Raw genomic sequence first — 21,490 nt, 5'->3', positions numbered from 1 at the left:
TGGGAGTGAGAGGGAGGCAGGAGGCACTTGAAAACCTCTCTGCAACCCCTCCCCAACCATTTCTTCCTGGCCTCTTAGACCTCCCTCTTATGGGGGAGAGAAGACAGAGCAGAGCCCTACTAGCCTGTCTGAGGAGAAACCAGCAGGCTCTTTCTCCAGCGGAGATCTCAGACTCCGTGGTAGAGCCTGGAAGGGGTAGAGGCCCCAGTGAGGTCAGCAGCAGCCCTGTCTCCCCTGCACCTGGACATCACAAATGGTTCCTTCTGTGGCAGGTGGAGTCAGGGCTTCCCTTCTGGAGTGATTCCTTCTTAATTAAACTCTCAGGTCTTTTTCTGCCTGGAACGCCATCATTCGTGTTCAGAGGAGGTACTCAACAAATGTAGGGTGCATGATTACATAGGTGGACCGGAGGATGGATGAAGTCTATGTCTCTGCACTGAGGTTTTATCTCCAGAAAGTCTCTGCTATCGAGCAGAAGCAGGAATGAGTCCATTAGTTTGCCAAGCTGGCTGGAAGTAGGACCGTAAAGAGGAATGAGATACAGAAAGTGTAAGTAAGTAAGTTTTGTTGTTGTTTTTTTTTTTAATGATTTTTTATTATATTACGTTAGTCACCATACAGTACATCCCCAGATTCCAATGTAAAGTTCGATGCTTCATTAGTTGCGTATAACACCCAGTGTACCATGCAATATGTGCCCTCCTTACCACCCATCACCGGTCTATCCCATTCCCCCACCCCCCTCCCCTCTGAAGTCCTCAGTTTGTTTCTCAGTCCATAGTCACTCATGTTTCATTCCCCCTTCTGATTACCCCCCCTTTCTTGATCCCTTTCTTCCCCTACCGATCATCCTAGTTCTTATGTTCCATAGATGAGAGAAATCATATGATAATTATCTTTCTCTGCTTGACTTATTTCCAGAAAGTGTAAGTTTTAATGGGGAAGGACCTCAAAAGAGTTCAGATGAAGGGAAGATCATGGGAGAGTTGGAGGGATCAAAGGAGGCTTCCTGAAGGAAGTGGCATTTGATGCAGGGCTTGAAGGACAAAGAAGACAGTGGAGGTGTTTGGGTGGAGGGACAGTGTGACAGAGGTACAGAGGCAGAAGTGCAAAGTGTGCTGGTGGTGGCAAGAAGGCTCCAGGTTGAGGGGACAGAGGGAGTCTGCGCTGTGGTGGGGCCCTGGAAGAGGAGGCCGTGGGGGATCTTGGGAGCTGCTGAGTGTCAAGCCAAGAAACTGGCGCTTCCCAGGCTAAGCACTGGACTGTGAGCTTGGGTCTGGGTCCCTACCTAGGATCTGTTCTGACTGGGTTTCACTGCCTTGGGCCTGCTCTTTGGCACTTTCTCTAGACAACAGTGGGAGCCATGGCAAGTTCCGGATCAGGGAAGTGCCTAGAAGTCACAGGTCACAGAATAGTCAAGTTGACAGGTACCATGGACCTCATCAAATCTAACCCCTTCAATCTGTAGATGAGAAAACTGAAGTCCAGAAAGGGGAAGTAACTTGCGCAGCACCACACAGCAAGCCAGTGGCAGAGCCAGGACTTGGACCCTGGTCACCAGCCTCTCTGTTTGGGGCTCTTTCCCCTCTGCTGCATTCTGGGATATCATCTGGGGGACTGAGCTGGAGGAGAGTAGCTGGAGGTAGAAGGCCACCAGGGGGCTACGGCCCCACCTAGACTAGGGTCACAAGGCTGACCGGTCAGAAATGCTTATTGAGCCCTTCACCCTGTGCCCCATCTTGGGCCAATCTGAGGGTCCATGGATTGAATACCCACACAGAAGGACAACAAAGAAAAGGAATCTGGTGGGCTTCTGGGAGGAGGAAACATGAGGCAGATACGGTATTCACGAGAAGGGGCATCAGGAGCAGACTGGGGTGAGGATGTAGGAAGGACTCCAGGAGAAGGAGTGGCCTATCATTCGGGTCCCCTGTGGTTCCTGGCCAAGGTCTCCACCTCCTTCATGAACCGGAGACACAGTTCCTCTTCCCATGGCAGAGCAACGCACTGCACAGCCACAGGAAGTCCCACGGATCCTTGTACCGCCTGCCCAGAGAGAGGGTGGATGGACTTAGAGGCTGCTTTCTGCTCACAGGCCCCGCATCCCGCCTCCCTCACCACCCATATGCATTAGTCCAAACATCTCAGCCCGTCTTTAAGGTAGAGAGGTCCTGGAACTCAGAGTCCCAGGTTTCCTCAGCTCTCAGTGAAACCTAGAAAAACTATTCTGACTTTGTCTCTAGTTCTCCAGGGTTAAGATGTAAAACTTGCTCCCTGTGCAGACAGCTGACTGTAATCATGAAATATAAAACTGAGTATCCCCGATGTTCTCAGCAAAGGAAAGAAGCATGTGCAAATCCCTGCTCCAGAGCCTGTCATACTTCTGCAGTGAGAGAGGTACCTCGGCCTCAAACGCAGACTCAGGAACATGGGGACTGAACCTGAGTCCCTGCCATGAAATCCAAAAATACTTAGAGGCATCCAAACATGTTTTCATTGTTTTATGATGATGAGATACAAGCCCTTATCTGTCTTTGTCACTGGAGCCAAGCCAACTGGCTTCAAGTCCGGGCTCCCTCCTTTTCAACAGCCTGTGTGGTGTGGCGGCATGGGTCAAGTCTCTTAACCTACGTGTGCCCCCATTTCCAACTTTGTAAAACCTCACAGGGCAGTTGTGGGATTTAATGATTTAATATATATACAGCACTTTTAAACAGCTCCTGGAACAGAGTAAGAGCTCAGTATCAGTCTTATTATTTTCTCAGAATTCAGGTCAGCAGTTCCACTGGGTAACTCTGGCACTAAAATCAATTTCCAAAAAAAGTAAGTTACTTAATGTCTGACTCAGACACGTACACACTTTTCAGAGTCAGTCTCTCTCTCCCTCTCTTTCTCTCTGTCACCCAAGACAGGGTTGTTATTTTAGATCATGCATTAAATATGCACATGGAAATATTTCCTTTTGTGAAGCCACCTCTGAATTAGTAATAGTAATTAGTAGTAGCTATATACAAAGCCTTATACTGATATCTTCACTGTTTTTCGATTGAACCTTTAGGACAACCCTGCAGGGTAGATATTTTAATTCCTATTTTCCTGGCAAAAAAGTTGAAGCTCAGAGAAGAGTAGTGTCCAGTCCAGTCACCTAGTAAGTTCCTAACCAGGGGCATTTGCTCCCCTCTTCCTGTCTCTGGGATCAACTTTCCCTAAGAAAGTGTCAAGAAGACCAGTGGTTTTGTAAAATATCCTTCCCGGACAAGGACAGAGGCCGACTTGGAGCCCAGAGGGTGTGTCCTCAGAGATGGGGTTAACTGCAAGGCACAAGTAATAAAGGATAAACACTAGGAATGACTGGCCCCACCCCACCCCCACTCGCCCTGATGGGGATGGAGGCAAGACTCCGTCCTGGCTTGTGCCCCTGGGGGAGAGGCATGGAGAGGGAAACTGACCTCCCACAAACATTTGTCAGAACTATCTCCGTAGTGCCCCTTGTAGAAGGCCAGCTCCTCCTCGTCCTGCAGCGTCACAGTGGTGACCGGAGCCACGCCAGCGGGGAAGTTCGGGTCGTTGTACAGGCTCAAGTAGGAGGAGGCATCTGTGGGAAGATCGAGGCAAGCCCGGGAGATCAGCGGCGGACCAGACTCAGGAGGGGAAGAGTGTTGGGTGAGCGCCCCCTCGGGGTCCTTCTCGGAACGGCAGCCCTCCGGGCTTTCAATATGGCCCGTTTGGGGCCGGGAATCCACCTGACAACGGCCTCCTGCTCTCCCCACAGTGGAAGGGAGGGGAGAAGGGACGCTATGGAAGCCTTACTCAGCGCCAGGCACTGTTCTGGCCTCTCTCCATTGCTGATTCCTGGAGTCCTCCCCACCCCTGTGAGGTGGACTTGACTATTCCCCGTGCACAATGAGGAAACCGGGGTGGCTGACAGGTTAGCTGGTTTCTCACAGACCACACAGCTGATGATGGCTGAGGCGCACAGGGCCACCCTGACTTCAAAGGCAGCTCCTCTGCAGCAGCCGCCTGTTTGTAGGGAGTGAGTGACAAGGAAGGGGCGGTGGTGTCAGTAGAGGACATCGGTGCAGGTGCAGGGCCAGGTGTGGGGTGTGTCTTTGGGCAGCCACTGCGGGGGGACCCAGGGAAGAGGAGTCCAGGCTTGGGGTGGGTTCTCATTCTGCACTGATAACACCTCTGAGGCGTGTGCCTGTGCTGGGCAGGGGCCCCAGGAATGCCCCAGAAAGGGCCTTGCACCCAGGCTTCATTGCAGGGGGGCTAGGCCAAAGCCACTCTTTGAAGTGACGCAGCAGGAAGCCCGTTAAGAGTGAATGCAGATGCTAAGCGAAAGAAGCCAGACACAAAGGCCTCCTTCCTTCTGATTCGTTTATATGAAATTCTAGAAAACGCAAAACTATAGTGACAGAAAGCAGATCAGCGGTTGGTTGCAGGTTGCAACGGCAGGGTGCACTGCAAAGGGCCATCAGGGAAATTTGGTGGATGGTAAAAATAGTCTATGTTTTTATTACGATGGTAATTATACAGCTATATGCATTTGTTAAAATTTATCAAATTACACTCTGAAAATTGGTGGGTTTCATTGCATGTGAATTATATTTCAGTAAAGTTCATTTTTTTTCCTTTCTTTCTTTTTTTTCTTCTTTAAGTAAGCCCTACGCCCGACAGGGGGGCTTGGACTCATGACCCTGAGATCCAGAGTCGCATGCTCTACTGACCGAGCCAGTCAGGTGCCCCTCAATAAAATTCATTTTAAAAGTGAATGGAAATTGGGAGTGTCTGGTAGCAGGTACAGGGCTTCCTTTCAAGATAATGGAAATATTCTGGAATTAGATAGTGGTAGTGGTTGCATGGCATTCTAAATATACTCAAAACCACTGATTCGTACACTTTAAAATGGTGAATTTATGTTATCTGAATTTTACCTCAATTTAAGACATTTTTTAAAAATAGTGAATGGTGACAGAGGTCAAGGCCACAGACGCTGTTGCAGAACTCTGAAGATCTGGACTCTGGGGCTCAAGCCCACCAGGACCCCAGTTCCTCTCACCTAATGCCATGCTAGAATAGCCTGTGTGGAAGGCAGGGGCCAGAGCGGGCGTCAGCAGCACATCCAGGTCCAAGGACCTTCACTGGGCTATGAAGTCTTGCTGATATTCCTGTAGGGACAGTTAGGGGTGGGAGGGGTAAGACCAGCAGAGGTCACTGTTTGCAGGGCAAGGTCAGGTGCTACCAAGCCCAGTGGCATTAAACATCGGGAAGAATTCCCAGGCTGTGAGATGCAGACTAAGATATGGGGGGCGGGGTGTCAGGGCCTTCCCAGGGGCTGAGGCAAAGGAATGGAAAGGGAGTCTCAGGTTGCAATTATTTGGGACCAACACATCATCCTGATCCCAAAGAGATGGACTGAATTAACCTCCCAGGTCACCAAGAGTCTCCGTCTAGGTGTAGCCAGGCCTCCCTTGCAGGCCAGGACAGAGTTTTGCTCCCCACCCACCCCCAACCCCGTCTGGCCACTCCTGTCACCACCCAGGTCTCTGCTATCCCTGTTCCAGTAGTCCCTTGAGGTCTCTTCAGGCACATATCACCTGCACTGCTGTGTGTCGTTCCCACAGTTTCTTGGGAGTCCTGGGGGAATAAGTAAGACACGGAAGTCCAAAGGTCAGCATGGGAGGACCCCCTTTTATGCATTACAACCAAGAGCTAGGGCCTAGTCTCCATGCAGGCTGCAAATCAGCTGATGGGCTGGGAATGACCCTCTGTCTTGTTCACGGCTCAAAGCACCTTGCCTGTCCAGTGCTCCCAACAGTCCACACCCTCTGGTCAATGCCCCACCACCACTGCCACCAGCCACAGGGACTCACAGGCTCCGCCCCAAACCACAGGTTCTTCCCCCAGCCTGTGAGGCCCCCAGCCAGCCCCAGTGCAAACCTTAACCCCAACCCCAACCCAAACCCAGTCTCAACTCAGGTCCAACCTTTACCCCAGCCTAAGCGAATTCCAGCCTGAACTCAGAGCTGAACTCCAATTCAAACCCCAGCCCCAAAGTATCCCCAATCTCAACCCCACTCAAAAGCCTACATTTTAACCAGTGTCAGACATGACCCTAAAAACCTAGTTAGATCCCGAAATCTAAATAGCCCTCACTCCCAGTGGATGCCAACTCTAGCCACATGGCCCTTGCTTGGTTCCCCCCACCCCATGGAAGATGCTTTGAGCTTCGCCTGAGGAGACTAGCACTCACCCCACTCCATGAAACTTTTCCAACTTCTGGCTAACTCGGGGATCCTAGAGATGGAGAGAGAAGGTGAGGCCCATTCAGAAACCACAGGGCAACACCAGCCTGCCCAGAACTGGGGTCCAGGAAAAGCAACTCTGCTCAGCACACTGACACGGAGCCTTCTACTCCTCTGCAAACCTTTAGCCCCCTCTAGGCCCCCGCCCCCTCTCTAAAACCCCTTCCTCTTTCTGAGATGCACCCCTCTCTCTAAAAAGACCCCCTCCTTTGGCCCCCATCAGCCCTTTCCGTTCCCCTTCTCTGAGCCCCCACTACTCTCTGGGCCCCATTCTGAGTCCTTCTCCTCTCTGGGCTTCTCCCCTCCTGCGCGCTGCCCCCCTGGGCCCGTACTCACTGTGTACTTCAGGATACAGGCCAGGAAACCCTTGAGTGCATCCGGCAGGCAGAGCATGTTGGTCATTTTCTTTATACAAGGGTCCACAATGTCCCCCTCACTGAGGAACCACAGACACGTTTCCGGTTAGTTACAGCATTTCAGCCATCGACTAGCTCTCATACCCACCCAACTGTCCCGCTCCAGAGGGAGGCCATGGAAGGAGGTGAGACCCAAAGAAACACTTCAGTTCCCACCAGCACCACCCCTGGAACATCTACATCCTGAAGACGGAGCCCAGGTTGCTGACCTGCTGTTTAAGGTCACACAATTAACCAGAGGCATCCGAACAGCCCAGACCCACACAGCCCCTTCCTAGGGCTCAGGTCACCACCAGCCCCGTACCCAATCCCATGCCCTACATCCACGTCCTGACAAATGTACAGCTTCTCCAGAAAGGTGGCCCCTCCATCGGCAAACACACCTCCCACAAACAGGTGTTGGACAGCGTACTCTATCCGGGGGATGGAGAAGGGGATGACCTGGGAGACAGAGGCTAGTCAGGGCCTGGAGCGCCTCCCATCCCGCCCGGGGTTCTCTGCATCCCTCAGGATTTAAAGAGAGGATAGCACATCACCTCTCATCTCCACCCACCTGAGCCCCTCTGCTGCCATGCCACCCCTCACCCCACACGGAGATGCCATGGTGTTCGAGCAGCCCTCATTTCCTGCATGCTTCCCTGTGATCCTGCCCCGGGCCATGTGCTTCACGTATGTGAGCTCGTTTCATCTTCGCAGCCACCCTGTCTGGTAGAAAACTGAGGCTCAGGGCGGTTAGGGGACTGGCCCAAGATTACATGCGTACATGTGTCACCAACCAGCAATTCTCAGAGGGGAGGCAGGACCAGGACAAGCCATTGGATGTGGGAGGCAGGGGCTGGGGGCGGGGGAAAGAAGGTGATTTTTGAGGACAGAGATCTCCTCACAGCCACTTGATGGAGGCAACAGAAACCCAAGCTGTAGGAATTATAGGAGTGAGTCCCTGAGTCCTCACCCTTGAAGGGGGAAGCTGCAAAATCTTGATGCCATCCTCACAGGGCGGGCTCACCCTGCCCTCACCTGCAGCCCATCAGTTTTCTCCAGAAAGCTTAAGGGGAACACAGTGATGTTGACAGCTCAGACTCAGATGTAACTTCCTTTCTCTCCAAGAATGGCCCAGCCCAGCATCCTCACCAGTCTGGCTTCCCTCGCCATCCAGGGCTAAGCAAATTTACCTGATGTCCTGCCTCCTGGAGCAGCCTGGAGGTGAGCCTCATGGCCCTGGCCATGCTAGGAGTTGGCTGGGTGAAGCCATCTGATTCACAGTAGCCAATTCGAAGGGGCTGGTTAGTGGAGTATACCTGTGAGCAAGAGGGGCTGGGTAGAGCTCTCAGAGGAGACTGGGTCTCTTCAAGAGCCAGACCCGGACCTTGGGCCACAGCTGTCTTCAACCCAGGGGAATCTACAGAAACTCCCCAGACGCCCTCAGAGCCTCTCTCTATACTTTCCAGGCTCTAGGTCCTCTGGAGAGACTCCTAAAAGAGCAAGTGGATGGGACATGTTTGGGTGGATGAAGTGGATAGGCAGACAGATGGTAGAGAGATTCATGAATGAGTGAGTGGGCATGTGTATGAGATGGTGAATGAGTGGATGGGCAGAGGGTTGGATGCAGAGATGGGTGTGTTGAGGAATGGATGGTTGGAATTGAGTGGGGGAGGCAGGTAAGAAAGTAGATGAATAGACACAAAGACCTTTAAGATAAAAAACAGCCAGGAGAGGATGGAGATGGAGAAATTAGTAGAAGCAAATAATGGATGACAGAAAATGATTGCAGGTTGATTGTATTAGGATGTGTGTAGAGATCAGATGAGTAGACATCGACTGAATGGTAGACAGAGACTCTCCCTACAGAGAGGGTTCTAGAGCAGATGGGGCTGGGTTCAAAGCCCAACTCTGCCAGTTACTAGCTATGTGATAATAGGCAAGTCACTGCATTTCCCCTCAGTTTCCTTGCCTGTGAACGAGAAGCACAATGTTCATTCTATAGACTGACCATTAGGATGAACTATGAAGAGCCTGCACATAGTAGGTGCGATAAATGCTGTTGAATAAACTAATGAATAAACGAAGCCTGCCGGAGCTGGCAGGGCCTGGAGCAATCTTCTGGTCCAACAACCTCTTTATTCTACCACTGGGGAGACTGGGGCCTAGAAAGACATGTGACTTGGCCAAGGTTACCTAGAGGACTGGAAGCCCAGCTTAACCAGATACCAGACTCTCTAAACCATATCTGCTGAGTGTTATGTCTGTGTGTGTATTGGGTACGTGACAATGGAGTCCCTCTCTGGGGCCATATTAGCTATGGTTCCAAGTAACCAAGACGCCCACAGCAGCTGGGGTCCAGCAGGGATGGGAGGTGAATGTGACTGAACATGTGGGCTTCTTGGTCACTGCACCTTGGGCCCGGAAAGGCGGTCTTCACAGAAGATCATCGGATGGAAGACATGTCAATGAGGAATGAAAGGAGGGGGAGGTGGGAGCCCTCCAGGCCGGCTCCCCAACCCAGCTCACCTCCTCTCTGAAGGGCATGAAAGGCACAGTGGGGTCCAGTCGGTGCATGTCTTCACTTAGCAGGGCTCGCATACACAGCACCAGGCTCTCCACATCCCGGGCCATGGGGCCAGCCACGGTAGTCACTGAACAGAAAGGAGGCAGATTCCGCTCATCCTTTCTGCTCTGGGGACCCCCACTGCCTGGCCTTGGAGGGTGGGGCCCAGGACCGCGATCAGGGTCAAAGGGTCCTGGAGCCAACCTGGGTCAGGGATTGAGGACAGGTAGAGTTGGCACACCAGCCAAAGCTGCTCTGGGGCCTGACAGGAGAATCTCAGCTGGGGCGGTACATCAAGAGACAAGTAGGAGAGATTAAAGCTAGATAGTAGGAAGCACTTCTCCCTGGACTGGGGAGAGGCCGGGTGGGAGCCATGCTGTCCCTTCAGATTGCTTTATCACCAGTGGAGCTAATCTGTCTGAGATAGGGGCTGGGGGAAATGTACTTGGAAGGAAGGCTGACAGGTTATCTTTGAATGGTGTGGCCACAAGCACAGACAAGGAGCTTACCTGTTTTCTTGCCCTTCATAGCAGAAGAGATTCCAGAGTAGCTGCAAAACCCCACCCACCCAGAGCCCAGCTCAGCACGTGAAGGGACCCACCTGAGTGCCGAGGCTTTCGTAGCCAGCCAAGCACTCCCCCAGGACCCAGCACCTGGGAAGAGGAGCTGTTTCAACCCTGACCCCTACTGCCCACAGCATTAAGTCTGATGTCTCTGACTGCCTTCAAGGCTCTGGAGTATCAACTCCTTCCACAGCATCCCCTTCCTTCTAGCCCTTCCACACACATCCATTTACTCCAGGCAAAGTAATCTGCTCACAGTTTACAGCCTTCTAGACTCTATGCCATCTCTGCATATCCATCCTTCAAAGCCAAGCTCAGATTCTGCCTCTTCCAGGAAGCCTTCCCTTCCCTTGCCCTGCCTCTGAAAGTTTAAAGTCTAGGCTTTTAATGAATCTCTGCTGAAGAAAAATGTCAGCTTCCTCCCGTGAATTCCCTTTCTTAGAGCCCCATCACTTTCTGACTCAGCCATTTGCATGTCTAATAGCACAACACGGGCAGGGACTGGGTCTAAGAGAGTTCTGTGTGCCCAGCACAGGGGCCACCACAGTGTAGGTACTCCGGGTGGGGCTGCAAGATGGGTGGATGAAGGAGCAGAGGCAGGTACGGGTGAGTAGCTAGCCGGCTACATGAGCGGGTGGGTGGGGAGATAAACGGATGAGTGAATGGATTAACGAATGGAAGGAAGAACGTGCATACATTTTTCAAGGGCTGGGTATTTGTCCTTTTGTTTACCAATATATCCCAAGTACCTAGTACAGTGTCAGTCACAGAGTAAACACTCAATAAGTGTCTGTTAGGTAAATTAAATGGAGGATGAAAAGTGGAATTGATTGATGGATAGAGACTGGGATGAATGGTGGATGAATGGACAAAGGAAGGATAGATGGAAAAATGGATGGACCAATGAGTGACTAAGGGAACAGGTAGGTAGCTGGGTAGATGTAAAGCTGAATGAATTAACGAACAAATGAATTCATGAAGGAGTGGAAGGTCTTTCCTACTGCCACCTGTACCAGACATGGTGTGTTGAACTGCGGCTGAAGCAGGAGTTATTTGAAGCCCTCCTACCTTTAGCCACTTCCCCTAGTACGGAGATGAGTGGATAAGAGTTGATGTGCCAAGCAGTCCCCTCTATTCCCCCACACCTCTATTCCCCCAGGCTGGGTTAAGCCTACCCCTCCCCCTATCATCAGCACCAAGTACCTGAGGCGGTATCCTGTGGTCCGGAAGCCGCAGATACCACAAAAGGTGGCTGGTATGCGGATGCTGCCAGCAGTGTCAGTCCCCATGCCCAGGATGGAACCCCCTTGTGCCAACATGGCTCCCTCACCCCCTGAGGAGCCCCCAGGAGTCTTCTTTAAGGTCAGAGGGTTCAGGGTCTGTCCATAGATGGGGTTGCTGCACTGAAAGCTGACGGAAGCAGAAGAAAAGGGGCTGGGAGGTGCAAGTTGAACTGGGGAAACGTCCCTCCCCATGTAGAGGCTGACCCCCTCAGGAGTCAACCCCAGGCTCTCTTTGGCTCCCAAGCTCCTCCGCAGGGCTAAGCCCTCCTAGTCTCCCTTAAGGCTGAGGTGAGGGCCACTGCCACAAGGAAGACCAAGAGTGGGCACCAACCACAACTCCTAACTTTAGGACAGGAGCCCCCTGTAAGAATTGGGAACAGGTTCCTCACAAAAGTAGGTACGCTAAATGCTGAGGGAGAGGAGAGAAAAGCTGGGATGAACACAGAGATCAAACTCTTCAGAACCTCAGAGCCTGAGGGCCTGTAGAGACTATGAAGTCCACCCACACATTTTGAGATGAGGAAACCAAGGCTCAGAGGGCAGAAAAGACTTGCCCAAGAACCTCGGTCCTCACAGCCTGCTTGACTGGCCCCCACCTGACCCTCTGCCCTGACTCAGCACTTCGAGTTGCCATCAGTCCCGGGCCCAGCCCCAAACCCAGCCCTGCCTACCCACTTCAGAGACCTGAACAGTGTCTGGGGGATGTTGGTCTTAACGAAGGGAATAGCTCCCTGAGCCTTGAGCACTTTCACAATGACCCCGTCCTTGGCTGCTGGCTTCTCCGGGAACTGGGCCAGGCCACATGTAGAGTCATGGCCCTGCAAGGAAGTGACATTAACTCCAGCCCACAGGGGTCAGGATGCAACCACCCAGTGGAGAGACTCTCCTCCTCACAGTGCTTCCATTCCACACATTGTCACGGCCTCTGAGACGCACATACTGCACCCTTAGGAGGATTCACGGGTGGCAGAGGAACATGGCGGGCCACAGTCAGACTACCGGGCTCAGATCCCAGCTGGCCACGTTCTAGTGCATCCCGGATTACGAAACTTGCCCAACGTCACACACTCAGATGCTCACAGGCTCAGTGACGTAAGGGCACACACACATACGTATACGCATGTGAACGCCCACGTCACGGCCCACCTTGCAGTCATAGACGTCCTTGAGGCTGACGGGGACCCCATAGAGGGGGCCTCTCTCAGCCTTCTTGAGCTTCTTCAACGCCTGCAGCTGCTCCTCACACTCGCCCAGGAAATCCGTCAGGCAGTTTACCTCCTTATGTACCTTCAGGGCCTGAGCAGCATTGAGGGAAGCCACATAAGAGGCTCAGACTGAGGCCAGACATGGGGCGCTCAGTCACCCACCAGCCTGACTCAGAGCAGAATAGAAATGACAGATGACTGTGGCATGCGTCCCCTCCCAAGCCAGCTATTGCACCATGATGTTACACCTGCCCCCGGCCTCCTGTGAGGAGGAACCCCAGATGATAGCCCCACCCCACTCCTGACCCGACCCCCACCTCCTCCAAGTAGCTACAGAGGACGCTTTCCAGACTGAGCTCTTCGTCCTGCAGCTTCTGGGCCAGCCTCTCCAAGGGGCAGCTCCAGGATGGTCCTGGGGTCCAGGGATGGCTCCTGTGGAGATGGGAGGGCAGAGCTCGATGACCAATTCGCTCCAGTCCACTTGCACACACTCAACATCACATCCCCACACGTTCCTGGATGCACGGTTGTACACGCATCCATGTGCTCAGCACATGCTCCTGGACTCGTCCTTAGTATGAACAACATTTCCTGACCGGCCTCCAGATTGGCATGAAAGCCCTACAGGGCAGATAGATGTTCCCTCTGTCTCTGCCTCCCCAGTGCCCAGCCTGAGGCTTGGCACAGAGGAGGGCCTGCCCCCTCATGTTGCTGCCCAGAGGGACACAATGGCAGTGGGAGTGACTCTATCTGCACATTTTGGGACTCAGGGGTTATGGGAGTGAGGTTCATCTCTGTGTGGTTTGCCTTCAGGGGGGAACCCCGACATCCCAACTTTCCTTCCTATGCAGCCTTCCCACTCCTGGTGATCTGACCGGGGGAAGGGCAAGATCCAGCCTGGGGGGCAGGAGAGCTGGGACCCAGCCTTGCCCGCACACACTACTGGTCAGCTGGGTAACCCAGGGTGGATCCCTTCCTCCCATGGCCATCGTCTCTCCAAAAAACAAAGGACTAGAAGCCAATCAGGAGTCATCCAGCTGCTCTGAGCCCAGTCCTTCAGGGTATGAGGAAGGCCTGACACCAGCCCCTCAGGACTCTTGTCAGAGGCAAGCGGGGAACATGACAAGGGCCTAGCACACAGCAGGCACTCGAGAAGGTGAAGCTGTCTTCCTTTGTCCTGCTGGGCCCCAGCTGACACCCTGGTGCCTGCAAGCCGGAGTGGGGGCTGGGTGGGAAGACAGCATGATGGGCCTTTCTTGGTCTTGGGGGGGGAGGGTTGCCAGACAAGGGAATTTCCCTGGGAGGTTAGGGGCTCCGAGGCTTCTTGGTTGTTAAATCTCTTGGATTTTTCTTACTCCCCCTCTTGCTGTCCTTAGTAGCATCTGACTCTTCGACACTTTCCTTCTGGAAACTCTCTATGCCCTCAAATCTCCTGGCTTCCTCCTGTCCCAGACAGTTCCTTCTCAATCTCCTGTGCCCCTCCTCCCTCCTGTAAATAAATGTCAGTGCTCCTCTGGACTTGGCCTCCTCTCTGCCCACCTGCCCGCCCTCCCTGGGTGACCTCAGCCACCAGACATGTCCCAAGGATGCCCAGATTTCCCTTTATCTACAGCCCAGGCCTATTTCCTGCCACACCTCAGACCCATTTACTGACCCACATATCCACGGACACCCCAGGACTGACTGTCAAACCTGCTCTTCTTCAAGAAATTCCTGGTGGAGGACACTCATGTCGTCACAGCAATAATCCTCAGAAACACCCTGGATCACTTCCTCACATCCCAGCTCGGCTGATAGTTATGAGCTTACCTCAATCACATGGAAGATGTGCCCTAACACTTGCTAATTTGCAGGCCACGTCCGGAGCATTTTACGTATAATAGCTCACATCACTCCTTACAACAACTTGAGGAGGTAGGGCGTATTACCTTCTCCTTTTACAGTAGGAAAAGACACTGAGGCACAGAGAGCTGTTTGCCCAAAGACACGCAGCTCAGTAAGTGGCAGGGCCTGGATCCACACCAAGTCGTCTGGCCCCGGTGACCAGTCTCTTACTTTATCACTGAGAGGTGGTTTCGCCTCCTTCATATCTCCCGTCTCTGACTCTCCAGACTCCTTCTTGCCTAGAATCTTCTCTCTCAGTTTTCTCAACAGCTCCCTCACTGGCTTCCCTGCCTCAAGTCTCTACCCCTCCAGCTCGGCCTCTTCACTACAGCCTCGGTGATCCTTTTCAGACAAAACCCGTAGGTCCCAAGTGCCCTCAGGAGAAAGCTGCAAAACCATTCTCCTCAGTGTGGTTTTCAGGGCTTTCACCATAAACATATAACCTGTGTTCATGTGCAGATACACCCAGATGCACCTTTACTGAGTACTTACCATGTGGCTGGGAACCATGTTAAGCACTTCGCCTGAGCATTAAATCCTGCGGAAAACGCTTGGACAGGTGCTTTTATTTTCGATATTTCCACTTCACCAATAAGGGCAACTGGGACACAGAGAGACTAACTTCCTGGCCCAAAGTCATAAAAGTGGAGAGACTTAAACCTAGGTTGTCTATACCCTCACCTCTACCCTCAAATGGCTCTTGGGGAGGGAAACTTTTTTGACGAAGCACTTCCTGGGTGCCAGGCACTATACTAGGCCCTTTCACTGCCTGGGTCCCAGCAGGCCTATTGCATCAGCCTTCTCTTTGTCCGCCCCTCCCCCCCATATTCCGCTGGTCTAGCCACACTGCCCAACCCTTGGACTTGCTGTGCCATTTTGTCATCTTAGTGCCCGAGCTTGGAACTCAACCACTTGTATGCCACAAGGACTTTCAGAAGGGCCCAGACGTAGATCCCTCTTGAATAAGGTAGGCATTTGACTAGAATGCACCTCAATGGCTGCATTGTGGCTAAAATGAAATCCATCTGAGTCACTTAGCAAAAAGCCACTCCCACAAGTGCCCCACCACCCCCAGCTGCCCTAGCCCCTGCCATGGGACTCTGCCCTCTCTTCACAGTCCAGCAGGTAAAAGGTTACTGCCCAGCCCAGCAGGGACCCTCTAGGCACCGCCACTGATTCCCTCAGTGAGCCAGCCTGTGCTCACCCCTTGCCCTGCTCCCCCCAGCCCTAAGGAGCCCCAGTAGGACCCTCCAGGGACCATCCCAGCACAGGCCGACCCCCAGGCACCCACCGAGACTGCATGTCAGCCCCTGATTCCTACATATCTACCTGGAGAGATGACACCCCTCTGGGCAAGTGCCCAGTGCCCATCTGGACCCCGGAGGTTACTGCTCCCCTGCAGTTGTCCTCACGTGGCCACTTGTAAAAATGGGAGCCTCTCAGGGAGCTGGGGAGAGGGAGGAGAGCAGGCAGAGGGAGCTAATGAGGGCCACCGGAGGCAAATGCTGGGACTGCTCCTCGGCCAGCATGGCAGGCGCTCCAGTGACTTGGCGGGACGGGCAGGGCTTCCAAGGGGGCAGCAATACATCCACCAACCCGGTCGAGTGTCCCTTCCATAACAGAACAAATTCATCGAAACTCACTAAACCCCCGCCCAGCAAGGACAACATTAGTTTTATTTTTACTAAAGTGAGAGCTCTCAGATTGTGCCTGCTGTATACCAGACACCACTGTAAACATTTATGAACTTATTTGAGTACTGTAATTATAATCATCACCCCATTGCAGAGATGAAGATGTTAAGGCACAAAGGAGTTTTTTAAAATAGATGTGTCAGGGGCACCTGGGCGGCGCAGCCGGTTGGACGACTGACTCTTGGTTTTGGCTCAGGGGGTGATCTCAGGGTCATGAGATCCAGTGTCAGGCTCTGAGCTTAGCACAGAGTCTGCTTGTGACTCTCTTTCCCTCTGCCCTCTCCCTCTGCATCTCCCCACTGTGTACTTTCTCTCAAATAAGTACATAAATAAATCTTTAAAATAAATAAATAAATGAAATGAAATGTGTACATCAGAGTCAGGATTCAAACACAACAGTCCAGCCTTCTCTCAACTACCACACTCCTAACTGTCCTATTATGCAATTTCTCAGGAGGCCTGTAAGATTGAGATAGCCATAATATTTTTTTAAGATTTATTCATTTGAGCCAGAGAGAGAGAGCCGGGGAGAGGGGCGGAGGGAGAGAGACTCTCAAGCGGACTCCATGCCAAGTGCAGAGCCCGACGCAGGGCACGATTTCACAACCCTGAGATCATGACCTGAACCAAGACCAAGAGCTGGAGACTTAACCAACTGAGTCACCCCGATGCCCCGAGATTGCTGTAATTTATTAGGATATTCTAAACATTTTATTTATTTATTTATTTATTTATTTATTTATTTATTTGACACACGGGGGGGGGAGCACAGCAGGGGGAGTGGCAGGCAGAGGGAAAGAGAGAAGCAGACTCCCCACTGAGCAGGGAACCTGACATGGGGCTCAGTCCCAGGACCCCGGAATCATGACCTGAGCCAAAGGCAGATGCTCAACCGACTGAGCCACCCAGGCGTCCCTTACGATGACATTCTAATAACAATGTTTATGACTTAGTTGACAACAGAGATGCTTCATTATATAGAATCGACCATTAGATCAGCGAGAGGATTGTTGAGTATAATTGCTACAGGTTTGGCAGAAGCCACGTGAGGACTCAATCCAAGGAGTGACATCAAAGACATCAACAGAAAGTCTCTATTTCACAAGACTGCAAGTCACCTAATGACTCTCAGTTCATTGGGAGAGCTTCGAAAGATAGGGAAATCTTCCACAGACGTGAGTCACACCAAAAGATCCCCACAAGTTTTCTAAAAATTAACAAATCACTGGGAAATTAATAGGAAAAGTCAATGGAAGAACTGAGCCTCAACTTATATCACTTTCAAGTCGTTTTAACATATGCTTTGGTTTGGAACAAATCCCCCTCCCACCAAGTCCCACGGCTCCACGGCCATCTGGCCTTCTCCACACTCAACTAGGGCTACCTCCTATCCTGGTTTAAAAATCAAAGAAAATATATTTTAAAGTTGTTAGTGAATTGACGTGTTATTAATATTTCCAAAGCGGTTGTGAAATATGTTTAATATCGTAAGAAACTTTAACCATCAGGGGAGCTAATGTCCCCCTGAGGTGACCAGAGCTTCCTAGCCAGCAGCCTTCAGCCATGAGCAGCTTGTCCATTTATCCCAGCAGACTATGAGTATTATTTTCTATGTGCTCTACAGAAACACTGCCTTATCTCAGGCTTTTCTCTCTCCGGTACTGCCTTTCCTCTTCCTTCCTCCTTTTGGAAAACTCCTACACGTCCCGTAAGGCTCAGCTCCGACTCTCCTCGAAGACTTCCCCACCCAAACCTCTCCAGATGGACCAAAGCCCTTCCTGCCGGGCCCCAGAGCTCCGCAGGCCTTTGGCCCTTGCCCCACTTAGCTAAGCTGCCTCCCACCACAGTTTGCCTCGCTCTGTTCCCACCAAGCTACACTCAGACCAGGAGCATCTTTAAGGCAGGTCGAAGTCAGATGTCAGATTCATCTTGATTATGAATCTGTCCCCAGGGTCCAGTAAAAGGCAAGACCCAGAGGAGCCCTCTGTAAGATTTTGCTAGGCTGAACTGAATTCGATTTGTTTGAACAAACCCTGCCAGGGTTTGACCTACATTTTAGCCTCCTACCTCTCTGGGACATAAAGCTGGACACCTGAGGCCTTGAGGGTATCCTTGGCCAGAGGGGAGGATGGACCTGTGTCGCCTTGTTGGGGAGAGAATAAGGTACTAAGAACCAAGAGGTCTGTAGCCTTGGGGGGAAGCTGGGGACACCAGGGGTGACCTCACCCCAAACCCCTTCCACTCCTCCAGGCAACCAGACACACACACCCCCACCAGGTACCCAGCCCAAGAGCTCTACGGACGCCCACACACATACCAAGCAGATGCCCAGACCAACACAGAAGCGGATGTCCTCACACATCAGACACCTGCCCACACAGGTACGTGCTCCACCAAACACTCAGAACCAAACCAGCCGCACTTATCTAGACGTACGCACTCTCGTCAGTAACACAACACATACACACCCGGCCAGGCACACACACCACAAACCCATGACCAAACACAAGCAGCACACAGCCAGGCACACCACTCCACCAGCACACGATTAAAAGCCAGCAGGAGGCACCCATGAGCAGGTTCTGGTGTGTGCAGTAAAGGAACCCACATACACCACCATGCGCGCGTACAAGCGCGCACACGCGCACACACACACACACACACACACACACACACGGGAATCCTCTCCATCACACTGATTCGCCAGAGCAACCCCATCAGCCCAGATTTCCTGTGCACCAACCAGGGAGGGCCAGCTGCTCTCTGGGGGCAGATTGATTTATCCAACTAATTAGCCCCAATTAATATTAATACACATTCTCAGGAACTGCAGCAGCTCGGGCAGAGAAGCTGCCCCTTGGGGCCATCAATCACCATCCAGGGGACAGCAGAGGACACTCAGGAACTCCAGAGCATGGGGACAGCACCTCAGGCACTATCCCCAACCCCCACTCCTAGGGCTCCCAGGGAGTCTGCCACCGTCAACCACAGTTGGGGACCCTAAGATACCATGGGGCAGTTGGGGAGCCCAGGAAGGGGCTGTCACGTCTTCCAGGCTCTACAGCAGACCCCACACACAATGGAAGGTGGGCTGCCTCTCCTTCCCACCCTGCTCTCTGCTACTGTAGGCAGATTCCACTGTGACACCCACAGCTCAGTCCCTTCACCTTCAAGTCCCAGCCCGGCCATGATGACTGCCCCTGTGCCTTGAAATGTCCCCACCTAAGCAGTCAAAATCCCTGTTAAGACACATGGCTTCCTGGGAGGACCCGATCTCCAGTGGCCACCCTGTGTTTTGCACCCGTCAGCTGCTCTCAAACATTTGCAGAGCCCGGGGACGGGGCGACAGGAGGTGGAACATGTAGACCAGAGTTCCTGTGTCAGTGGGGTGTGGGGGTCCTCAGGGGCTGAAAGAGACCTGGAAGAAGACCTCCTGCCTCCAATCGCTTCCATCGGTTTATCTTATTTCAACAACAATCTCGAACACCCACTACGTTACTAAGTCATGTGCAGGCACGGGGAGAACAAAGAAAACCCACGGCCCCCAATCTCAATGGGCTTGAAGTACCTGGACAGAGGAGGAACTAATGGCAATGCCAAAACCAGCATGGGAAGAGCTGGGAGTGGAGGACTCCCCCCTGCCCCAGGCTCATGGTCTTCTGAAGGGGATGGGGCAGTGGTCCTGAGGTGGGATCCACCTATTGGAATGGAGGGCTGGGGGGGGCCTCCGGGATAGGTGTCCACTCACCTGCTGCCGGAGACGCTGTGCCAGGGCCTCCATCTGCTGCAGTGCCACCACCCTACGCTTCTGTGCCCTGGGGATCTTGTTCCGTGCTGGAGCATGCCCCCAGCAGAGCAGGGCAGCCCCCAGCAGGGCCAGCAGGAGCAGCACCAGCAGCCAAGCTACCCCAGGCATCAGGGAACCTGTGCGGATACAGCGACTGCTTCCTCGATGCACTGCCTGCTCGTTGGCCAGCTATATGCTCGAGCAGCCTCCCGCAGCTGGCACATCAAAGGGCAGAAGCCACATGACCCTGCACAGGGTAGAATCCAAACTCCTCCCACCTAGTTCTATCCCTACCTGGACTTCCTGGGGACAAAAGCCCTCGTGCTTCAGGCAATGCAGAGGAAGAGGCTTGGTCAGAGACAAGCCTGGAGAGGAGCCCAAGCCTGCAGGTGGGCAGATGACCAGGCTCTGATCGGACCTCCTTCTCCCTCATCCCGCTCCTCAAACACCCCACCAGAACCCCGGTCTGACCCGTGGCAGTTCCTAATGGAGATGTCCCTGGGGTTTCCCATTTCTTCCAGGGGAATTGCCAAACCCCTGAACACGGTTCACAGGCTATATAGAGGTGGACTGAACAGGTTCACTCTGGAGGGCGTCTGGGGCCCAGGCAGAGAAGAAAGCAGGGACCCTGGGGGGAGCGGGCAGGGTTCTGAAGCCATCAGCCCCAGGGGAGATGATACCAGGAAGTGAGGACTGAGGCAGGCAGGCAGAGCTCTCACCCCTACCTCTGTTACCCTTGCTGGGCTCTCATTCAACTGTAACACAAGGCCACATTCGTGATCCTGGGATTCCAGCCTCCCCAGTTGATTGGTTCTCCCTTCCAGACTCATCTCCCATTCTCATTGTTCCAGGAGCTCCCTATAGGCAGGGGGAGCAGTGGAGAAGAGTACGAGGCTGGGGAGGTGAGGTGGTGCGAGTGGCTTCCTGGAGGAGCAGAAACGATGGGAAGATATGGGGCAGCAGAGCAGGAGGGACTGGTTTGGGGGCCCTCTGGCTCTTGCTGGATCTTCTGGCCCTGTCCTGTCTCAGAGGGGAGAGAGGAGCAACCCGTCCCAACTGAGGATGGGGACCAGGAGAGTGATGGTTCCACCCTTGAGATGGGGACGTTGGAAGCAGAATTGGTGGAAAGGAGATGTTTGTGGTCGGTAATGTTGAGTCTGAGCACCTGAGGGTTGCCGAGGGCCAGATGTGGAGTTGGCGATTGACCTGTTGGTCACGACCCAAAGGGAAACCCCAAGGTCATCCACCTTCTAATACTCTGTGTCCTCATCAACGGGTCCCTGGAACTAGCCCCCCTCATTGGCAAACTCCCCAGGTCCTTCCTCCTCTTTTTGGACCATTTCCTTCCCCCATACCAAGGCCTCCCTTGCTGAACCCTGGCTGTCCCCTGATGGCTCAGCTCTCCCAGGCCATCTGGCATCCACACCCCTTACAATACCCTAAACCTTGCTACATCCTTTCTCAAGTTGCACCCCTCCATTAGCACTTTACCCCATTTTATTTCTGCACAGCACTTGACATTAGCTGAAATTATCTTGTTTACCTATTCCTTACCCCCCTCCCTAGAAAGTAAGTTCCATAAAAGCAAGGACCTTGTCAGCCCTTCTCAAAATGCCCGGCATGGGGCAAGTGCTTGATAATACTTCTTAAATGGAGGAAGGACAGGCGGTTGAGCCCTTCATTCCCACCTTTTCCTCTATGTGTTTCCACGGGCTCCTTCCTAGCAGTATTTAACATGCTTAAGTCTCTCTCATTTAAAAAAAAAAAAAAAAAGAGGGGGCACCTGGGTGGCTCATTGGGCTAAGCAT

At 52.8% G+C, this 21,490-nt stretch overlaps 1 protein-coding gene across 1 annotated transcript; it reads right to left on the bottom strand.

Annotated features, from left to right (window-relative positions):
• Positions 1 to 6,249: 6,249 nt before the first annotated feature.
• Positions 6,250 to 21,490, bottom strand: LOC105237751 (vitamin D3 hydroxylase-associated protein). Its single transcript, XM_034655070.1, has 10 exons — positions 19,644 to 21,490; positions 12,635 to 12,749; positions 12,259 to 12,408; positions 11,797 to 11,930; positions 11,033 to 11,239; positions 9,230 to 9,470; positions 7,894 to 8,019; positions 7,026 to 7,162; positions 6,642 to 6,741; positions 6,250 to 6,297 (listed from the first exon to the last, which is right to left on the bottom strand). The coding sequence occupies exons 1-10, from the start codon at positions 19,736 to 19,738 to the stop codon at positions 6,250 to 6,252; spliced, it is 1,353 nt and encodes a 450-aa protein (XP_034510961.1). The 5' UTR covers positions 19,739 to 21,490.

The sequence above is a fragment of the Ailuropoda melanoleuca genome, chromosome 2, assembly GCF_002007445.2.
Source record: "Ailuropoda melanoleuca isolate Jingjing chromosome 2, ASM200744v2, whole genome shotgun sequence".
Taxonomy (NCBI): Eukaryota; Metazoa; Chordata; class Mammalia; order Carnivora; family Ursidae; genus Ailuropoda; species Ailuropoda melanoleuca.
Note: the sequence above shows the minus strand (reverse complement) of the source record. Positions and strands in the feature narration are given on the sequence as shown.